Below are 19,093 nucleotides of genomic sequence, written 5' to 3'. Positions count from 1 at the left end.
TTGGTCTTACAGGTGTTGATGGTCAGACTCTGACAGAATCTGAACCAGCGATTAAAAGGCCTGGAGAATCCCACAAACTGACCTGTACAGCCTCTGGATTTAACTTTGCTAGCTCCTGGATGGCCTGGGTCAGACAGGCTCCTGGAAAAGAACCGGAATGGATCGCTAATATCAAATATGATAGTAGCAGCATCTACTACTCTCAGTCAGTTAAAGGCCGGTTCACCATCTCCAGAGACAACAGCAGACAGCAGCTGTATCTGCAGATGAACAGTCTGAAGACTGAAGATACTGCTGTTTATTATTGTGCTCGACACCCACAGTGACTGAAGTTGGTTGAACACCTGCACAAAAACCTACAGCGCTCATTCTTCTTCTGCTGATGGACCACTAGGAACAACAACACTTGGTTTTGTGGTTTCTAATAAAATCATGAGGAAACATCATTATCAGCCATCAATCAAATTAAAAGAAAATGTGTTCATGTAATCACCACTACCTCGCATAACAGCCAAAGACTGAAACAAACTGCTGAACCCAATTACCTGATATGAATAAAATAAATGCCGCTCTCAACATTTTGAACCACTTTGACTCAAATATTACTTGCTATCTAGAAGAAGTAACAACATAGTAGAAAAAAATCAGGCTGCAGTTCCATTAATAAAAACACTAGATGGCAGTCAGTGTCAAGCTTCTCTCTTCTGTCACTGTGAGGACACATTAATATCTCATCTCATTGATCTTAATGGACTGGCATTCAAACCCTGAACTACACTTTTATATTCACACCCTCTCTGGGCACGCTTCATCCTGACATTAACACAACATTTTTAGGGAGAAACGCTGAACAACATAAATGTTGGTGTCTCAGTCTGTTTTGGACTTTCTTTCTCTCTTTGAGTCCGACAATCCTCCAAAAACTACAGCTGCTATAATGCAAATTCACACTCTGATGCATACTCCCCACCCATTCTGCCTGCACGATATATATCCATCATAACAGCCTTTACAAATCCAGACTCAAGTTTCCACCATGACAGTGGTACAAAGTGTCGTCCTCTTGGCTCTCATGTCAGGTGAGTGAAGTCAGCGTACGGCGGAGGAGGAGAAAAGGAGCTTTGGATGTCTGCTGGCTCTGAGTCATCTAAATTTTGTGTATCTTTCAGCTGCTCAGGGCCAGTCCCTCACCTCCTCAGAGCCAGTGGTCAGCAGAGCAGGAGGAACAGTCACTCTGTCCTGCAAAGTGGAGGGACTGCCTCTGGCTTGGCTGCACTGGATCCGTCAGAAACCAGGGAAAGGACTGGAATGGATCGGACGCATTGATAGCGGAACAGGCACAATATTTGCCCAAAGTCTCCAAGGCCAGTTTGCCATCACCAAAGACACTTCCACAAATCTCGTATACTTAAAGGTGAACAGTGTCAAACAAGAGGATTCAGCAGTTTATTATTGTGCACGAGAGCCACAGTGACACACAAGACCACGAAACTGCACAAAAACTGAGCAACACTGATCTCTGTGTGAGAAGCACTGAAGCATGTCAGAGCTTTGAAATCACATTTCCATTTAATGATGGCCAACTAACAACAAAACACAATTCATCAGAATATTTTCTGTCAGTTTGTTGAGACAGTTGGTCATGATTTCCAGCAACATCTTTATTAGCTGTTACTGTATTTAAAATATAAACTAAACTACAGTCAAAACTGCTTTACAAAGCTCTGTATCAGACATAACTGAGTCTTTCTGCATTGAGCTGTACTAACTTCATTAGTTTCTATACATATTGTTAGTGAAATATAATCATAGCAGTGATACAGATGCGCAAAAAACCTTTAGGCCACGGTGACAATTAAATCTATAAAATACCTTTCATAAAAAAAACCCCAACATGTTCCTTAAAAAAAATTAACAATTTCACCATCTTGATGCTAAAATCATGTTCCTTACTAAACTATTTCACTACCATGTCGTTAGAGAGGACGCGCTGTTTATACCATTAAATTATTCGATTTAAATTCCTATGATTATTCAACAATATGCAAATAAAAGTTACTCATAAGGAAGTGTGTGTGTGTCAGTGAGAGGACAGAAGAGCTCACATCGGCTCAGCTTCAACATCAACCATGTTCCCTGTAGCTCTGATACTGCTGCTGGCAGCTGGATCCTGTGAGGAGCTTTCAGTGGATTCTCACTCACAAACACATTAGAAACACTGAATAGTCAGATGAATGATGGAGATAATGTTGATTTGTGTTTCCACAGGTGTGAACAGTATCAGCCTCATCCAGCCAGACTCACTGGTCGCGCAGCCTGGACAGTCTTTGACCATCACCTGTCAGGTCTCTGGTTATTCTTTGACTGATGACAGCTACGCAACAGGCTGGATCAGACAGCGTGAAGGAAAACCAATGGACTGGATTTTACATCGGTGGGGTGGAGGTACCTTTCGTCAAAATGATGCTCTGAAGAACAAGTTCCTCTACCACACACGCACTTCTACAAGCTCAGTGACATTAACAGGACAGAATCTGCAGCCTGAGGACACAGCTGTGTATTACTGTGTACGTTATCCCACAGTGATACAAACCAACAACAGACCTGCACAAATACCCAGCAACCATGTGACTCAACCACACACACACGACCTTAATATGAACATTAATGAAGACACATTTTGGTGAGCTGATAAAATTAAATGTTTAAGTCTTATTTGACTTCCACTACAGTCGACGTCAGTATAGAAGAGGCTTAGAAAAGATACATTTTCTCTCCATACAAAAAGCATATGACATGTTTTCATAAATTTATTTTTGTGTATTTCACTGCCTACATAGGATGATAAAAACTTTTCCATTTCCTTTGCAAATGGATAAAAAATGAAAATGTATCAATAACTTAATCAGTAGCTCTGTCCCTTCACAAATACAAAAATAGGATGTAAATTTGCCTTTTATAATATAGCCAATATTATTTTTTTTAAACTGCTACACCATTGTTGAACATTTTCATAATAGAACATGAAAGTCGTATGTCCCATTATTTTCCGTCGGTTCAGAAATTAGTTGCCAGGACTTTGATAATTTACAGTTTCCTCTGAGCTGTAGAGTTACTCTGTTTATGGAAATGAATCTGTGTCACATGTTGTCTTTTCAAACCTGTAGAGGGAGGTCTATGCAAACTCTTTATCTCTTATAAACACACCATCAGAAAGTTGTGGAAGAACACTGGGACAGTTTTATATATTTCTAAAACAGTCAGATCAGAAAGCACTGAACTACAGTGCTTATCACACAGTGGATAATATAATTATCTTGAGTTTTTTATTTTCAGTTTCTTTTCATGGTGAGAAAATCAATTCTGATTTATTGCTTTTGTAATTATGTAACCTCTGATTTACATGTTTAATTTAAAATGATTGTTTATTTACTTACAGGAGTTTGGAGTGAGATCAAACTGGACCAGTCCCCCTCTGAGGTGAAGAGACCTGCAGAGACAGTGAAGATGTCATGTATTATATCTGGTTACAGCATGACAGACAACTATCTTCACTGGATACGACAGAGGCCAGGGCAAGCTCTGGAGTGGATTGGGAAGATGGACTCAGGTTCAAACTCTGCCAGCTATGGCAGCTCCTTTCAAAGCCGTTTCATCATGACTGAAGATGTGTCCAGCAGCACTGAGTACCTCGAGATCAAGAGTCTGACTGCAGAAGATTCTGCTGTTTATTTCTGTGCTCGAGAAACACAGTGACTGAAGACAGTGGAGCAGCTGCACAAAAACCTCCACAGAAAACAAGCACAGTGTATTGTTTGTAATATTATTTTGAAACAGTATTGAATAGGAGCAGGAAATGTATCCATAGTAAATCAATATCGTGACATGAGACTAGGTATAATCTTAGATTGTTAAAATTGTAATGTCATGCGTGTGTTGTTTCCTGGTTTTAAGAAAGAAACATTCATTTTTTCAGGTTGCTCATGGTTGGGGCCTTCATCACACAGATGGCATTGTTAGCTGTATTTCAAAAATTTTCACACCTTCATCCATATTTTTTTCAGGTCTTATTGCCCTTTGCTTTCATTCCACAGATTTGATCACCTATATGCAAATTAATTTGCTGTCTGCAAATTTTAATGAATTTCAATTTTGAGGTTTTTATGTTCACTTATCTAATGATTGCTTGAACCTTGGTTAAAGTTGATTAAAATTTTTAAAATAGGAAACACACATAAATGGGGCTACAAAATTAATGTAATTAAAAATTTCTTGAAAATCTCATAAATAAATCATATGTAAAAAAAAAAAAATTAATGTAATTAATGGTTGTCATATAAAATAGTTTTATGTAGCTAAACTATTAAACATGAGCGACCACAATGCAAAACAGAGCCTTCATAATTTCTGTTTTAAGAAACCTGATAAAATCTTGTTCCTTAATATGTTTGTTGTTTGAAATTTTCATTCTTTATTTTCACCATACAACAACTACGATCAAAGCAAAACTCATTTTTTTTCCACCTCCGTGTGAGGAGGAGTCAATGCAAAACTCAGATATCTTCCACCTCTACTTATCTGACTGCAGAGAGGAGGACAGACAACAGTGGACACACAGTTTAACATGATGGACTACAGGACAGGACTGCTGCTGTTAACTATCTGCTGGGCAGGTGAAGATTTTATCTGATCTTAATGTGACATATTTCCACCTGTGCTACCAAAGTAACATAACATTCATGTCTTATTTTTGGTCTTACAGGTGTTGATGGTCAGACTCTAACAGAATCTGAACCAGCGATTAAAAGGCCTGGAGAATCCCACCAATTGACCTGTACAGCCTCTGGATTTAACATTGCTGGCCACTGGATGGGATGGGTCAGACAGGCTCCTGGAAAAGGACTGGAGTGGGTTGCCTCTATTTATGATAGTAGCAACATCGCCTACTCTCAGTCAGTTAAAGGCCGGTTCACCATCTCCAGAGACGACAGCAGACAGCAGGTGTATCTGCAGATGAACAGTCTGAAGACTGAAGATACTGCTGTTTATTATTGTGCTCGAGACACACAGTGACTGAAGGTGGTTGAGCAGCTGTACAAAAAGAGAGGAAGGAGTAATGCTGTACAAAAACCAAACATGCCAAAACAAGTCTACACTCACATTCAAAGAAATAAATTTTAGTCCAGCATCCTCAACACACATACATGAATCTAAAAGTAGTTAATGTTGACAAGTTTTGTCAAAGCTCCCCCACATGTTATAAACAAACAAAGGTAATAGTCTGTTGACCTGATTGTATAAATCGTCATTTGATTTATCTGACAAAGAAGTTTTGCAGAAAAAAAAAAACTACAATTGAAGTTGTTCTATCAAATCATACATTTTCATTCATGCCAAAATTAATGTCTGTGACTCAGTTGCAAGCCTGGACTTCATGTGACAGTTCATCCTTCTCTTATAGCCTGTCAGTGTCCTTCTCTATGCAAAGTGAACTTCCTCACAGTCTGCTATAAAGACTTGATATCATGCTGTCAGCTGCAGCAGAAGAAGAGAAGCTCCCATCAGATCACCTTCAACACCAACCATGTTCTCTGTAGCTCTGCTGCTGCTGCTGGCTGCTGGATCCTGTGAGTCTCACTGAGGCAGAGACACTGACAGTATGATCACAGCACACTGACTGTTCACTCTCATTACACTGATTCAATATTCAACATGTTTCCCTCCACAGGTGTGAAGTGTCAACAGCTGACACAGCCAGCCTCTGTGACTGTGCAGCCAGGTCAACGTCTGACCATCACCTGTCAGGTCTCTTATGATCTAAGCAGCTATGCCACACATTGGATCAGACAGCCTGCAGGGAAAGGACTGGAGTGGATTGGATTTAACTGTGTTGGATGCACCCCAAACTACAAAGATTCACTGAAGAACAAGTTCAGTATCAGTGTTGACTCTTCCAGCAACACAGTGACCCTAAATGGACAGAATCTGCAGCCTGAAGACTCTGCTGTGTATTACTGTGCCAGAGAGTCACAGTAACACAAACCATCAGTAGACCTGAACAAAAACCCCTCAGTGCCTGAACACTTGTGACATGAAACTGCCAGAGGAGGAGCCCTCAGACCACTAATGATTTCAACACCAGCTCACTGATACAGTAAAGAGAGAAACAGTTTTAAGATTGTTTTTTAAAAAAAATGGTTCATAGATAAATCTAAAAGCAGCCTTTACATCAATTTATGTACACTGACATCTAAACAACTGCTTTGTCACTGTATTTGTATAAACCTTTAAAGTAATTCAGCTCACATTTAAAAGCTGAAATCTCAAAAAATCCATTTCTCTTCCCAAACAGTGTTGATTGTTTTTTTTTTATTTGTTTTTTTAAATCAGAATAATAACGAAATTAGTCACTAAGTTTTTAGTCTTTAGCCAGCTTCATAATGATGTTAAATGATCAAACTACAGGAAATATTTCAAGTGTGTTTGTCAAAAATTCAAATTCTACTTTCTCTTTATGTGAAATGTAAATTTGTGATTCATTAGCAGCTTCAGTTCACATTCTGATAAATAAACCTGCTCAAGGACTGAATTACAGTGTTTGTTTATTAGGATTATTTGCTTGGAGTTTATTATTTGTAGTTACTGTTTATGGTGAGAAAAACAATTATTTTAATGGACTAAAGACTCATTTTTCTTGGTTCTGAAATCCCAACTACACAGACACAAGGGTGACAAGATCTAAAAACAAATTCTACAACTTTAATCCTTCAACTGAATTTCATCTAATTTTTAACAGTGAAACATTTTCACCAAAACCAGTGTCAGCCTGAATATCCTCAGTTTTCTCAGTTCAAACAGCCGCTGGTCTTATTAGCTTCTTCAGGTCTTCTAAGCTGTCAGAGGTAATCACTGTTTTATTCAGGGTTGTAAACACACTCATGTATTTGAGGCCTCCACAATTTAAACATCTGCCAACACAAATACACAAATGTGCTGAAATATTCTGTTTGTAATATTATTCTAAAACAGTACTGGATGGTAAAGGGACGGTCAATTTGTCGATATTACATTAATATCATAATATGAGACTACATAACATCTAAGATTTTTGATATTGTAAGATCGTGTAAGTGTTATCTTATCCTGGTTTTGAGAAATAAAGAAGAAGAACAAAAGAAAAGATTTTTTCGGGGTGCTGATGGGTAGGGGGCCTCCATCACAATGATGGCAGTGTTAGCCATATTTTAATTATTTTTCATCCCTTCAGCCACATTTTTTCAGGTCTAAAACCCTTTGCTTTCTTTTTACAGTTCTGATCACCCATACTCACTTTAATTTACTGTCCACACATTTTAATGGATTTCATTTGAAAGATTTGCATGTTCACTTATCTAATGATTTCTTGAACCTTGATTAAAGTTGACTAAAATTTGTAAAACAGGGACATATATAAATAGGGCTACAAAATTAATCTGGAAAAAAGAATAAAATAACAATCTAGGATGCTCTGTATGACAATGGCTGTCTTGTAAAATAGTTGTATGTAGCTAGACTATTAAATACGAGCAACTGCAATACAAAACAGATCCTTCATAAATTCTGTTTTTATAAGGTTCATTTGGCCTTGCTTGTTAAATATGCTTGTTGTCTAAAATACAATTAACCTGCGAAGATTTATTAAAAGAAATATGGTGATATAATGCTTATAGACTAAAAACATGTAAGACAAATCAACTCAATTGGAGGATTCATTCCTGGACTTTTCATTCTCTGTTTTTACCAGACATTAACTACGATCAAAGCAAAACTCTAAAACTCTAAACTAAAATGTTTTAAAATAGGAAATACACATAAATGGGGCTACAAATTAATGAAATTAATGGTTGTCATATAAAATAGTTTTATGTAGCTGAACTATTAAACATGAGCGACCACAATGCAAAACAGAGCCTTCATAATTTCTGTTTTAAGAAACCTGATAAGATCTTGTTCCTTAATATGTTTGTTGTCTGAAATTTTCATTCTTTATTTTCACCATGCAACAACTACGATCAAAGCAAAACTCTTTTTTTCCACCTCCCTGTGAGGAGGAGTCAATGCAAAACTCAGATATCTTCCACCTCTACTTATCTGACTGCAGAGAGGAGGACAGACAACAGTGGACACACAGTTTAACATGATGGACTATAGGACAGGACTGCTGCTGTTAACTATCTGCTGGGCAGGTGAAGGATTTATCTGATATTAATGTGAAATATTTCCATTTGTGTTTCGGATATTTTACATGATGGCTTCTTCACTATCTTGACAGGTGTTGATGGTCAGACTCTGACAGAATCTGAACCAGCTGTTAAAAGACCTGGAGAATCCCACAAACTGACCTGTACAGCCTCCAGAGTTGACTTTAGTAGCTACTGGATGAGCTGGGTCAGACAGGCTCCTGGAAAAGGACTGGAGTGGGTCGCAACTGATACTAACAGTGCTACCAAATATTACTCTCAGTCAGTTCAAGGCCGGTTCACCATCTCCAGAGACAACAGCAAAGAGCAGCTGTATCTGCAGATGAACAGTCTGAAGACTGAAGATTCTGCTGTTTATTATTGTGCTCGAGACACACAGTGACTGACGTTGGTTGAACACCTGCACAAAAACCTACAGCGCTCATTCTTCTTCTGCTGATGGACCATTAGGAACAACAACACTTGGTTTCGTGGTTTCTAATAAAATCATGAGGAAACATCATTATCAGCCATTAATTCAATTAACAGAAAATGTGTTCATGTAATCACCACTACCTCGCATAACACTGATCTCTGTGTGAGAAGCACTGAAGCATGTCAGAGCTTTGAAATCACATTTCCATTTAATGATGGCCAACTAACAACAAAACACAATTCATCAGAATATTTTCTGTCAGTTTGTTGAGACAGTTGGTCATGATTTCCAGCAACATCTTTATTAGCTGTTACTGTATTTATAATATAAACTAAACTACAGTGAAAACTGCTTTACAAAGCTCTGTATCAGACATAACTGAGTCTTTCTGCATTGAGCTGTACTAACTTCATTAGTTTCTATACATATTGTTAGTGAAATATAATCATAGCAGTGATACAGATGCGCAAAAAACCTTTAGGCCACGGTGACAATTAAATCTATAAAATGCCTTTCATAAAAAATAAAACAACAATATGTTCCTTACAAAAAATAAAAAATTTCACCATATATAAGTCAGTCTCTGGATTTAACTTGACAGTGGCATTCAAATCTATATTATACCTTTCCTAAAAAAAACATGTTCCTAAAAAAAAAAAAAAACCATTTTGAGAGGATGCACTGTTTACACCATTAAATTATTCAATTTAAATTCCTATGATTATTCAACAATATGCAAATAAAAGTTACTCATAAGGAAGTGTGTGTGTGTCAGTGAGAGGACAGAAGAGCTCACATCAGCTCAGCTTCAACATCAACCATGTTCTCTGTAGCTCTGATACTGCTGCTGGCAGCTGGATCCTGTGAGGAGCTTTCAGTGGATTCTCACTCACAAACACATTAGAAACACTGAATAGTCAGATGAATGATGGAGATAATGTTGATTTGTGTTTCCACAGGTGTGAACAGTATCAGCCTCATCCAGCCAGACTCACTGGTGGCGCAGCCTGGACAGTCTTTGACCATCACCTGTCAGGTCTCTGGTTATTCTTTGACTGATGACAGCTACGCAACAGGCTGGATCAGACAGCGTGAAGGAAAACCGATGGACTGGATTACACATCGGAGGGGTGGAGGAGGTGTTTACCAAAATAATGCTCTGAAGAACAAGTTCCTCTACCACACACGCACTTCTACAAGCTCAGTGACATTAACAGGACAGAATCTGCAGCCTGAGGACACAGCTGTGTATTACTGTGTACGTTATCCCACAGTGATACAAACCAACAACAGACCTGCACAAATACCCAGCAACCATGTGACTCAACCACACACACACAACCTTAATATGAACATTAATGAAGACACATTTTGGTGAGCTGATAAAATTAAATGTTTAAGTCTTATTTGACATCCACTACAGTCGACGTCAGTATAGAAGAGGCTTAGAAAAGATACATTTTCTCTCCATACAAAAAGCATATGACATGTTTTTAGGAATTTATTTTTGTGTATTTCGCTGCCTACATAGGATGATAAAAACTTTTCTATTTCCTTGCAAATGGATAGAAAATGAAAATTTATCAATAAGTTAATCAGTAGCTCTGTCCCTTCACAAATACAAAAATAGGATGTAAATTTGCCTTTTATAATATGGCCAATATTATTTTTTTAAACTGCTACACCATTGTTGAAGATTGTCATAATAGAACATGAAAATCGTATGTCCCATTATTTTCCGTTGGTTCAGAAATTAGTTGCCAGGACTTTGATAATTTACAGTTTCCTCTGAGCTGTAGAGTTACTCTGTTTATGGAAATGAATCTGTGTCACATGTTGTCTTTTCAAACCTGTAGAGGGAGGTCTATGCAAACTCTTTATCTCTTATAAACACACCATCAGAAAGTTGTGGAAGAACACTGGAACAGTTTTATATATTTCTAAAACAGTCAGATCAGAAAGCACTGAACTACAGTGCTTATCACACAATGGATACTATAATTATCAAACCATAAATGACATGTCATCAGTCTGAACAGAAAAACAAGCTGATCACAGAATTTGATTTGATCAGGAAATAATTATAAAGAGAAAATGTCAAAATTTCTAAGCTGGTTGAAAAAATGGTTTATGGTATGCAATGACTTGATTAACTGGGGACATTTTTTTTTAGAAATGTCAGAAGATGTTGTTTATCAGAAAGAAAAATACTACAGATTATTTATGGTACTGTGAATACTCACACATGCTGCACATTATGCTTAAAGTGACTGAGGAGAAACAGAGCCGCAACACCAAGAAGAACATGATTTAACACATGAGAATAAACACTGTATGTAAGTGTTTCAGATGTTATTTTTGGATTAGAATAAATGTGTTTGTGGTGTTAATACGAATGGAAATTTTACACAAATTAAAACACGTCATGCAAACATTAAAAAAGCTGAGGTGGAGGGATAACTAGTGGACAATAACTCCACTGTTTCATTAAACATCTACAGTCCAATTGTTTCCTCCCTGTGAGGAGGAGTCAATGCAAAACGGTTATAGCGTCCATCTTTATTTATCTGACAGCAGAGAGGAGGACAGAGAACAGTGGACACAGTTTAGCATGATGGACTATAGGACAGGACTGCTGCTGTTAACTATCTGCTGGGCAGGTGAAGGTTTTCACTGATCTTAATTTGACAAATTTCCACCTGTGCTACCAACATAACGTATGACATGCATATCTTTGGTGTTTGTTTTTGGTGTTAATGGTCAGACTCTGAACATTTTCCTGACCTTTATTTGACACATTTCCATTTGTGTTTCTGACATTTTACATGATGGCTTCTTCACTATCTTGACAGGTGTTGATGGTCAGACTCTGACAGAATCTGAACCAGCTGTTAAAAGACCTGGAGAATCTCACAAACTGACCTGTACAGCCTCTGGAGTTGACTTTAGTAGCTACTGGATGGCCTGGGTCAGACAGGCTCCTGGAAAAGGACTGGAGTGGGTTGCTTCTATCGAATATGATAGTGATAGCATCTATTACTCTCAGTCAGTTCAAGGCCGGTTCACCATCTCCAGAGACAACAGCAAAGAGCAGCTGTATCTGCAGATGAACAGTCTGAAGACTGAAGATTCTGCTGTTTATTATTGTGCTCGACACCCACAGTGACTGAAGTTGGTTGAACACCTGCACAAAAACCTACAGCGCTCATTCTTCTTCTGCTGATGGACCATTAGGAAGAATACTATTTGTATTTTTTATCTTTTGGTGTTGTAGCTTATAATAAAATCATGAGGAAACATCATTATCAGCCATTAATTCAATTAACAGAAAATGTGTTCATGTAATCACCATTACCTCGCATAACAGCCAAAGACAGAAACAAACTGCTGAACCCAATAACCAGATATGAATAAAATAAATGCCACTCTCAACATTTTTAACCACTTTGACTCAAATATTACTTGCTATCTAGAAGAAGTAACAACATAGTAGTAAAAAGTAACGCTGCAGTTCCATTAATAAAAACACTAGATGGCAGTCAGTGTCAAGCTTCTCTCTTCTGTCACTGTGAGGACACATTAATATCTCATCTCATTGATCTTAATGGACTGACATTCAAACCCTGAACTACACTTTTATATTCACACCCTCTCTGGGCACGCTTCATCCTGACATTAACACAACATTTTTAGGGAGAAACACTAAACAACATAAATGTTGGTGTCTCAGTCTGTTTTGGACTTTCTTTCTCTCTTTGAGTCCAACAATCCTCCAAAAACTACAGCTGCTATAATGCAAATTCACACTCTGATGCATACTCCCCACCCATTCTGCCTGCACGATATATATCCATCATAACAGCCTTTACAAATCCAGACTCAAGTTTCCACCATGACAGTGGTACAAAGTGTCGTCCTCTTGGCTCTCATTTCAGGTGAGTGAAGTCAGCGTACGGCGGAGGAGGAGAAAAGGAGCTTTGGATGTCTGCTGGCTCTGAGTCATCTAAATTTTGTGTATCTTTCAGCTGCTCAGGGCCAGTCCCTCACCTCCTCAGAGCCAGTGGTCAGCAGAGCAGGAGGAACAGTCACTCTGTCCTGCAAAGTGGAGGGACTGCCTCTGGCTTGGCTGCACTGGATCCGTCAGAGACCAGGGAAAGGACTGGAATGGATCGGACGCATTGATAGCGGAACAGGCACAATATTTGCCCAAAGTCTCCAAGGCCAGTTTGCCATCACCAAAGACACTTCCACAAATCTCGTATACTTAAAGGTGAACAGTGTCAAACAAGAGGACTCAGCAGTTTATTATTGTGCACGAGAGCCACAGTGACACACAAGACCACGAAACTGCACAAAAACTGAGCAACACTGATCTCTGTGTGAGAAGCACTGAAGCATGTCAGAGCTTTGAAATCACATTTCCATTTCATGATGGCCAACTAACAACAAAACACAATTCATCAGAATATTTTCTGACAGTTTGTTGAGACAGTTGGTCATGATTTCCAGCAACATCTTTATTAGCTGTTACTGTATTTAAAATATAAACTAAACTACAGTCAAAACTGCTTTACAAAGCTCTGTATCAGACATAACTGAGTCCTTCTGCATTGAGCTGTACTAACTTCATTAGTTTCTATACATATTGTTAGTGAAATATAATCATAGCAGTGATACAGATGCGCAAAAAACCTTTAGGCCACGGTGACAAATAAATCTATAAAATACCTTTCATAAAAAAAACCCCAACATGTTCCTTAAAAAAATTAACAATTTCACCATCTTGATGCTAAAATCATGTTCCTTACTAAACTATTTCACTACCATGTCGTTAGAGAGGACGCGCTGTTTATACCATCAAATTATTCGATTTAAATTCCTATGATTATTCAACAATATGCAAATAAAAGTTACTCATAAGGAAGAGTGTGTGTGTCAGTGAGAGGACAGAAGAGCTCACATCAGCTCAGCTTCAACATCAACCATGTTCCCTGTAGCTCTGATACTGCTGCTGGCAGCTGGATCCTGTGAGGAGCTTTCAGTGGATTCTCACTCACAAACACATTAGAAACACTGAATAGTCAGATGAATGATGGAGATAATGTTGATTTGTGTTTCCACAGGTGTGAACAGTATCAGTCTCATCCAGCCAGACTCACTGGTGGCGCAGCCTGGACAGTCTTTGACCATCACCTGTCAGGTCTCTGGTTATTCTTTGACTGATGACAGCTACGCAACAGGCTGGATCAGACAGCGTGAAGGAAAACCGATGGACTGGATTATACATCGGAGGGGTGGAGGAGGTGTTTACCAAAATAATGCTCTGAAGAACAAGTTCCTCTACCACACACGCACTTCTACAAGCTCAGTGACATTAACAGGACAGAATCTGCAGCCTGAGGACACAGCTGTGTATTACTGTGTACGTTATCCCACAGTGATACAAACCAACAACAGACCTGCACAAATACCCAGCAACCATGTGACTCAACCACACACACACGACCTTAATATGAACATTAATGAAGACACATTTTGGTGAGCTGATAAAATTAAATGTTTAAGTCTTATTTGACATCCACTACAGTCGACGTCAGTATAGAAGAGGCTTAGAAAAGATACATTTTCTCTCCATACAAAAAGCATATGACATGTTTTTAGGAATTTATTTTTGTGTATTTCGCTGCCTACATAGGATGATAAAAACTTTTCTATTTCCTTGCACATGGATAGAAAATGAAAATTTATCAATAAGTTAATCAGTAGCTCTGTCCCTTCACAAATACAAAAATAGGATGTAAATTTGCCTTTTATAATATGGCCAATATTATTTTTTTAAACAGCTACACCATTATTGAAGATTGTCATAATAGAACATGAAAGTTGTATGTCCCATTATTTTCCGTCGGTTCAGAAATTAGTTGCCAGGACTTTGATAATTTACAGTTTCCTCTGAGCTGTAGAGTTACTCTGTTAATGGAAATGAATCTGTGTCACATGTTGTCTTTTCAAACCTGTAGAGGGAGGTCTATGCAAACTCTTTATCTCTTATAAACACACCATCAGAAAGTTGTGGAAGAACACTGGGACAGTTTTATATATTTCTAAAACAGTCAGATCAGAAAGCACTGAACTACAGTGCTTATCACACAATGGATAATATAATTATCAAACCATAAATGACATGTCATCAGTCTGAACAGAAAAACAAGCTGATCACAGAATTTGATTTGATCAGGAAATAATTATAAAGAGAAAATGTCAAAATTTCAAAGCTGGTTGAAAAATTGGTTTATGGTATGCAATGACTTGATTAACTGGGGGCATTTTTTTTTTTAGAAATGTCAGAAGATGTTGTTTATCAGAAAGAAAAATACTGCAGATTATTTATGGTACTGTGAATACTCACACATGCTGCACATTATGCTTAAAGTGACTGAGGAGAAACAGAGCCGCAACACCAAGAAGAACATGATTTAACAAATGAGAATAAACACTGTATGTAAGTGTTTCAGATGTTATTTTTGGATTAGAATAAATGTGTTTGTGGTGTTAATACGAATGGAAATTTTACACAAATTAAAACAAGTCATACAAACATTAAAAAAGCTGAGGTGAAGGGATAACTAGTGGACAATAATTCCACTGTTACATTAAACATCTACAGTCCAATTGTTTCCTCCCTGTGAGGAGGAGTCAATGCAAAACGGTTATAGCGTCCATCTTTATTTATCTGACAGCAGAGAGGAGGACAGAGAACAGTGGACACACAGTTTAGCATGATGGACTATAGGACAGGACTGCTGCTGTTAACTATCTGCTGGGCAGGTGAAGGTTTTCACTGATCTTTAATTTATAAGTTGCAAATGTGTTGACTGACACAGTTTCTTTGCTGCCTAAACAGGTGTTGATGGTCAGACTCTGACAGAATCTGAACCAGCTGTTAAAAGACCTGGAGAATCCCACAAACTGACCTGTACAGCCTCTGGATTACACTTTGATAACTACTGGATGGGCTGGGTCAGACAGGCTCCTGGAAAAGGACTGGAGTGGGTTGCTACTATCAGTCATCATAGTGCTAACATCTACTACTCTCAGTCTGTTCGAGGCCGGTTCACCATCTCCAGAGACAACAGCAAAGACCAGCTGTATCTGCAGATGAACAGTCTGAAGACTGAAGATTCTGCTGTTTATTATTGTGCTCGAGAGACACAGTGACTGACGTTGGTTGAACACCTGCACAAAAACCTACAGCGCTCATTCTTCTTCTGCTGATGGACCAATAGGAACAACAACACTTGGTTTCGTGGTTTCTAATAAAATCATGAGGAAACATCATTATCAGCCATTAATTCAATTAAAAGAAAATGTGTTCATGTAATCACCACTACCTCGCATAACAGCCAAAGACAGAAACAAACTGCTGAACCCAATTACCTGATATGAATAAAATAAATGCCGCTCTCAACATTTTGAACCACTTTGACTCAAATATTACTTGCTATCTAGAAGAAGTAACAACATAGTAGAAAAAAATCAGGCTGCAGTTCCATTAATAAAAACACTAGATGGCAGTCAGTGTCAAGCTTCTCTCTTCTGTCACTGTGAGGACACATTAATATCTCATCTCATTGATCTTAATGGACTGACATTCAAACCCTGAACTACACTTTTATATTCACACCCTCTCTGGGCACGCTTCATCCTGACATTAACACAACATTATTAGGGAGAAATGCTGAACAACATAAATGTTGGTGTCTCAGTCTGTTTTGGACTTTCTTTCTCTCTTTGAGTCCGACAATCCTCCAAAAACTACAGCTGCTAAAATGTAAATTCACACTCTGATGCATACTCCCCACCCATTCTGACTGCACGATATATATCCATCATAACAGCCTTTACAAATCCAGACTCAAGTTTCCACCATGACAGTGGTACAAAGTGTCGTCCTCTTGGCTCTCATTTCAGGTGAGTGAAGTCAGCGTACGGCGGAGGAGGAGAAAAGGAGCTTTGGATGTCTGCTGGCTCTGAGTCATCTAAATTTTGTGTATCTTTCAGCTGCTCAGGGCCAGTCCCTCACCTCCTCAGAGCCAGTGGTCAGCAGAGCAGGAGGAACAGTCACTCTGTCCTGCAAAGTGGAGGGACTGCCTCTGGCTTGGCTGCACTGGATCCGTCAGAAACCAGGGAAAGGACTGGAATGGATCGGACGCATTGATAGCGGAACAGGCACAATATTTGCCCAAAGTCTCCAAGGCCAGTTTGCCATCACCAAAGACACTTCCACAAATCTCGTATACTTAAAGGTGAACAGTGTCAAACAAGAGGACTCAGCAGTTTATTATTGTGCATGAGAGCCACAGTGACACACAAGACCACGAAGCTGCACAAAAACTGAGCAACACTGATCTCTGTGTGAGAAGCACTGAAGCATGTCAGAGCTTTGAAATCACATTTCCATTTAATGATGGCCAACTAACAACAAAACACAATTCATCAGAATATTTTCTGTCAGTTTGTTGAGACAGTTGGTCATGATTTCCAGCAACATCTTTATTAGCTGTTACTGTATTTAAAATATAAATTAAACTACAGTCAAAACTGCTTTACAAAGCTCTGTATCAGACATAACTGAGTCCTTCTGCATTGAGCTGTACTAACTTCATTCATATAGTTTCTATACATATTGTTAGTGAAATATGATCATAGCAGTGATACAGATGCGCAAAAAACCTTTAGGCCACAGTGACAATTAAATCTATAAAATACCTTTCATAAAAAAACCCAACATGTTCCTTAAAAAAAATTAACAATTTCACCATCTTGATGCTAAAATCATGTTCCTTACTAAACTATTTCACTACCATGTCGCTAGAGAGGACGTGCTGTTTATACCATCAAATTAGTCTATTTAAATTCCTATGATTATTCAACAATATGCAAATAAAGGTTACTCATAAGGAAGTGTGTGTGTGTCAGTGAGAGGACAGAAGAGCTCACATCGGCTCAGCTTCAACATCAACCATGTTCTCTGTAGCTCTGATACTGCTGCTGGCAGCTGGATCCTGTGAGGAGCTTTCAGTGGATTCTCACTCACAAACACATTAGAAACAATGAATAGTCAGATGAATGATGGAGATAATGTTGATTTGTGTTTCCACAGGTGTGAACAGTATCAGTCTCATCCAGCCAGACTCACTGGTCGCGCAGCCTGGACAGTCTTTGACCATCACCTGTCAGGTCTCTGGTTATTCTTTGACTGATGACAGCTACGCAACAGGCTGGATCAGACAGCGTGAAGGAAAACCAATGGACTGGATTTTACATCGGTGGGGTGGAGGTACCTTTCGTCAAAATGATGCTCTGAAGAACAAGTTCAGCGACAGCAGAGACAGTTATGCCTCAACTGTGACATTAACAGGACAGAATCTGCAGCCTGAGGACACAGCTGTGTATTACTGTGTACGTGTATCCACAGTGATACAAACCAACAACAGACCTGCACAAATACCCAGCAACCATGTGACTCAACCACACACACATGACCTTAATATGAACATTAATGAAGACACATTTTGGTGAGCTGATAAAATTAAATGTTTAAGTCTTATTTGACTTCCACTACAGTCGACGTCAGTATAGAAGAGGCTTAGAAAAGATACATTTTCTCTCCATACAAAAAGCACATGACATGTTTTCATAAATTTATTTTTGTGTATTTCACTGCCTACATAGGATGATAAATACTTTTCCATTTCCTTGCAAATGGATAGAAAATGAAAATTTATCAATAACTTAATCAGTAGCTCTGTCCCTTCACAAATACAAAAATAGGATGTAAATTTGCCTTTTATAATATGGCCAATATTATTTGCTATAACAGCTACACCATTATTGAAGATTGTCATAATAGAACATGAAAGTCGTATGTCCCATTATTTTCCGTCGGTTCAGAAATTAGTTGCCAGGACTTAGATTAATTTCCATAAACAGAGTAACTCTACAGCTCAGAGGAAACTGTAAATTATCAGTGTCACATGTTGTCTTTTCAAACCTGTAGAGGGAGGTCTATGCAAACTCTTTATCTCTTATAAACACACCATCAGAAAGTTGTGGAAGAACACTGGGACAGTTTTATATATTTCTAAAACAGTCAGATCAGAAAGCACTGAACTACAGTGCTTATCACACAATGGATAATATAATTATCAAACCATAAATGACATGTCATCAGTCTGAACAGAAAAACAAGCTGATCACAGAATTTGATTTGATCAGGAAATAATTATAAAGAGAAAATGTCAAAATTTCAAAGCTGGTTGAAAAATTGGTTTATGGTATGCAATGACTTGATTAACTGGGGGCATTTTTTTTTTTAGAAATGTCAGAAGATGTTTTTTATCAGAAAGAAAAATACTGCAGATTATTTATGGTACTG

The 19,093-nt window shown here is 38.3% G+C and overlaps 1 long non-coding RNA gene and 1 gene segment (V, D, J or C); one reads left to right on the top strand and one right to left on the bottom strand.

Moving 5' to 3' along the window:
* The window catches only part of LOC148186498 (uncharacterized), a 117,304-nt gene that overhangs the window by 32,027 nt on the left and 66,184 nt on the right, over positions 1-19,093 (bottom strand). Inside the window, exon 2 of the long non-coding RNA XR_015779682.1 lies at positions 3,438-3,490. This is a non-coding gene — a long non-coding RNA (uncharacterized LOC148186498). The remainder of the gene's footprint in view (positions 1-3,437; positions 3,491-19,093) is intronic.
* LOC148186502 (immunoglobulin heavy variable 3-30-3-like) lies at positions 5,499-6,051 on the top strand. The segment is given in 2 exon segments: positions 5,499-5,627; positions 5,729-6,051. Coding segments are annotated over 2 exon segments (351 nt in total).

The sequence above is a fragment of the Plectropomus leopardus genome, chromosome 18, assembly GCF_026936395.1.
Source record: "Plectropomus leopardus strain MGB_pleo_1.0 chromosome 18, ASM2693639v1, whole genome shotgun sequence".
Classification (NCBI taxonomy): Eukaryota; Metazoa; Chordata; class Actinopteri; order Perciformes; family Serranidae; genus Plectropomus; species Plectropomus leopardus.
This window is presented reverse-complemented; position numbering and strand designations above follow the sequence as displayed.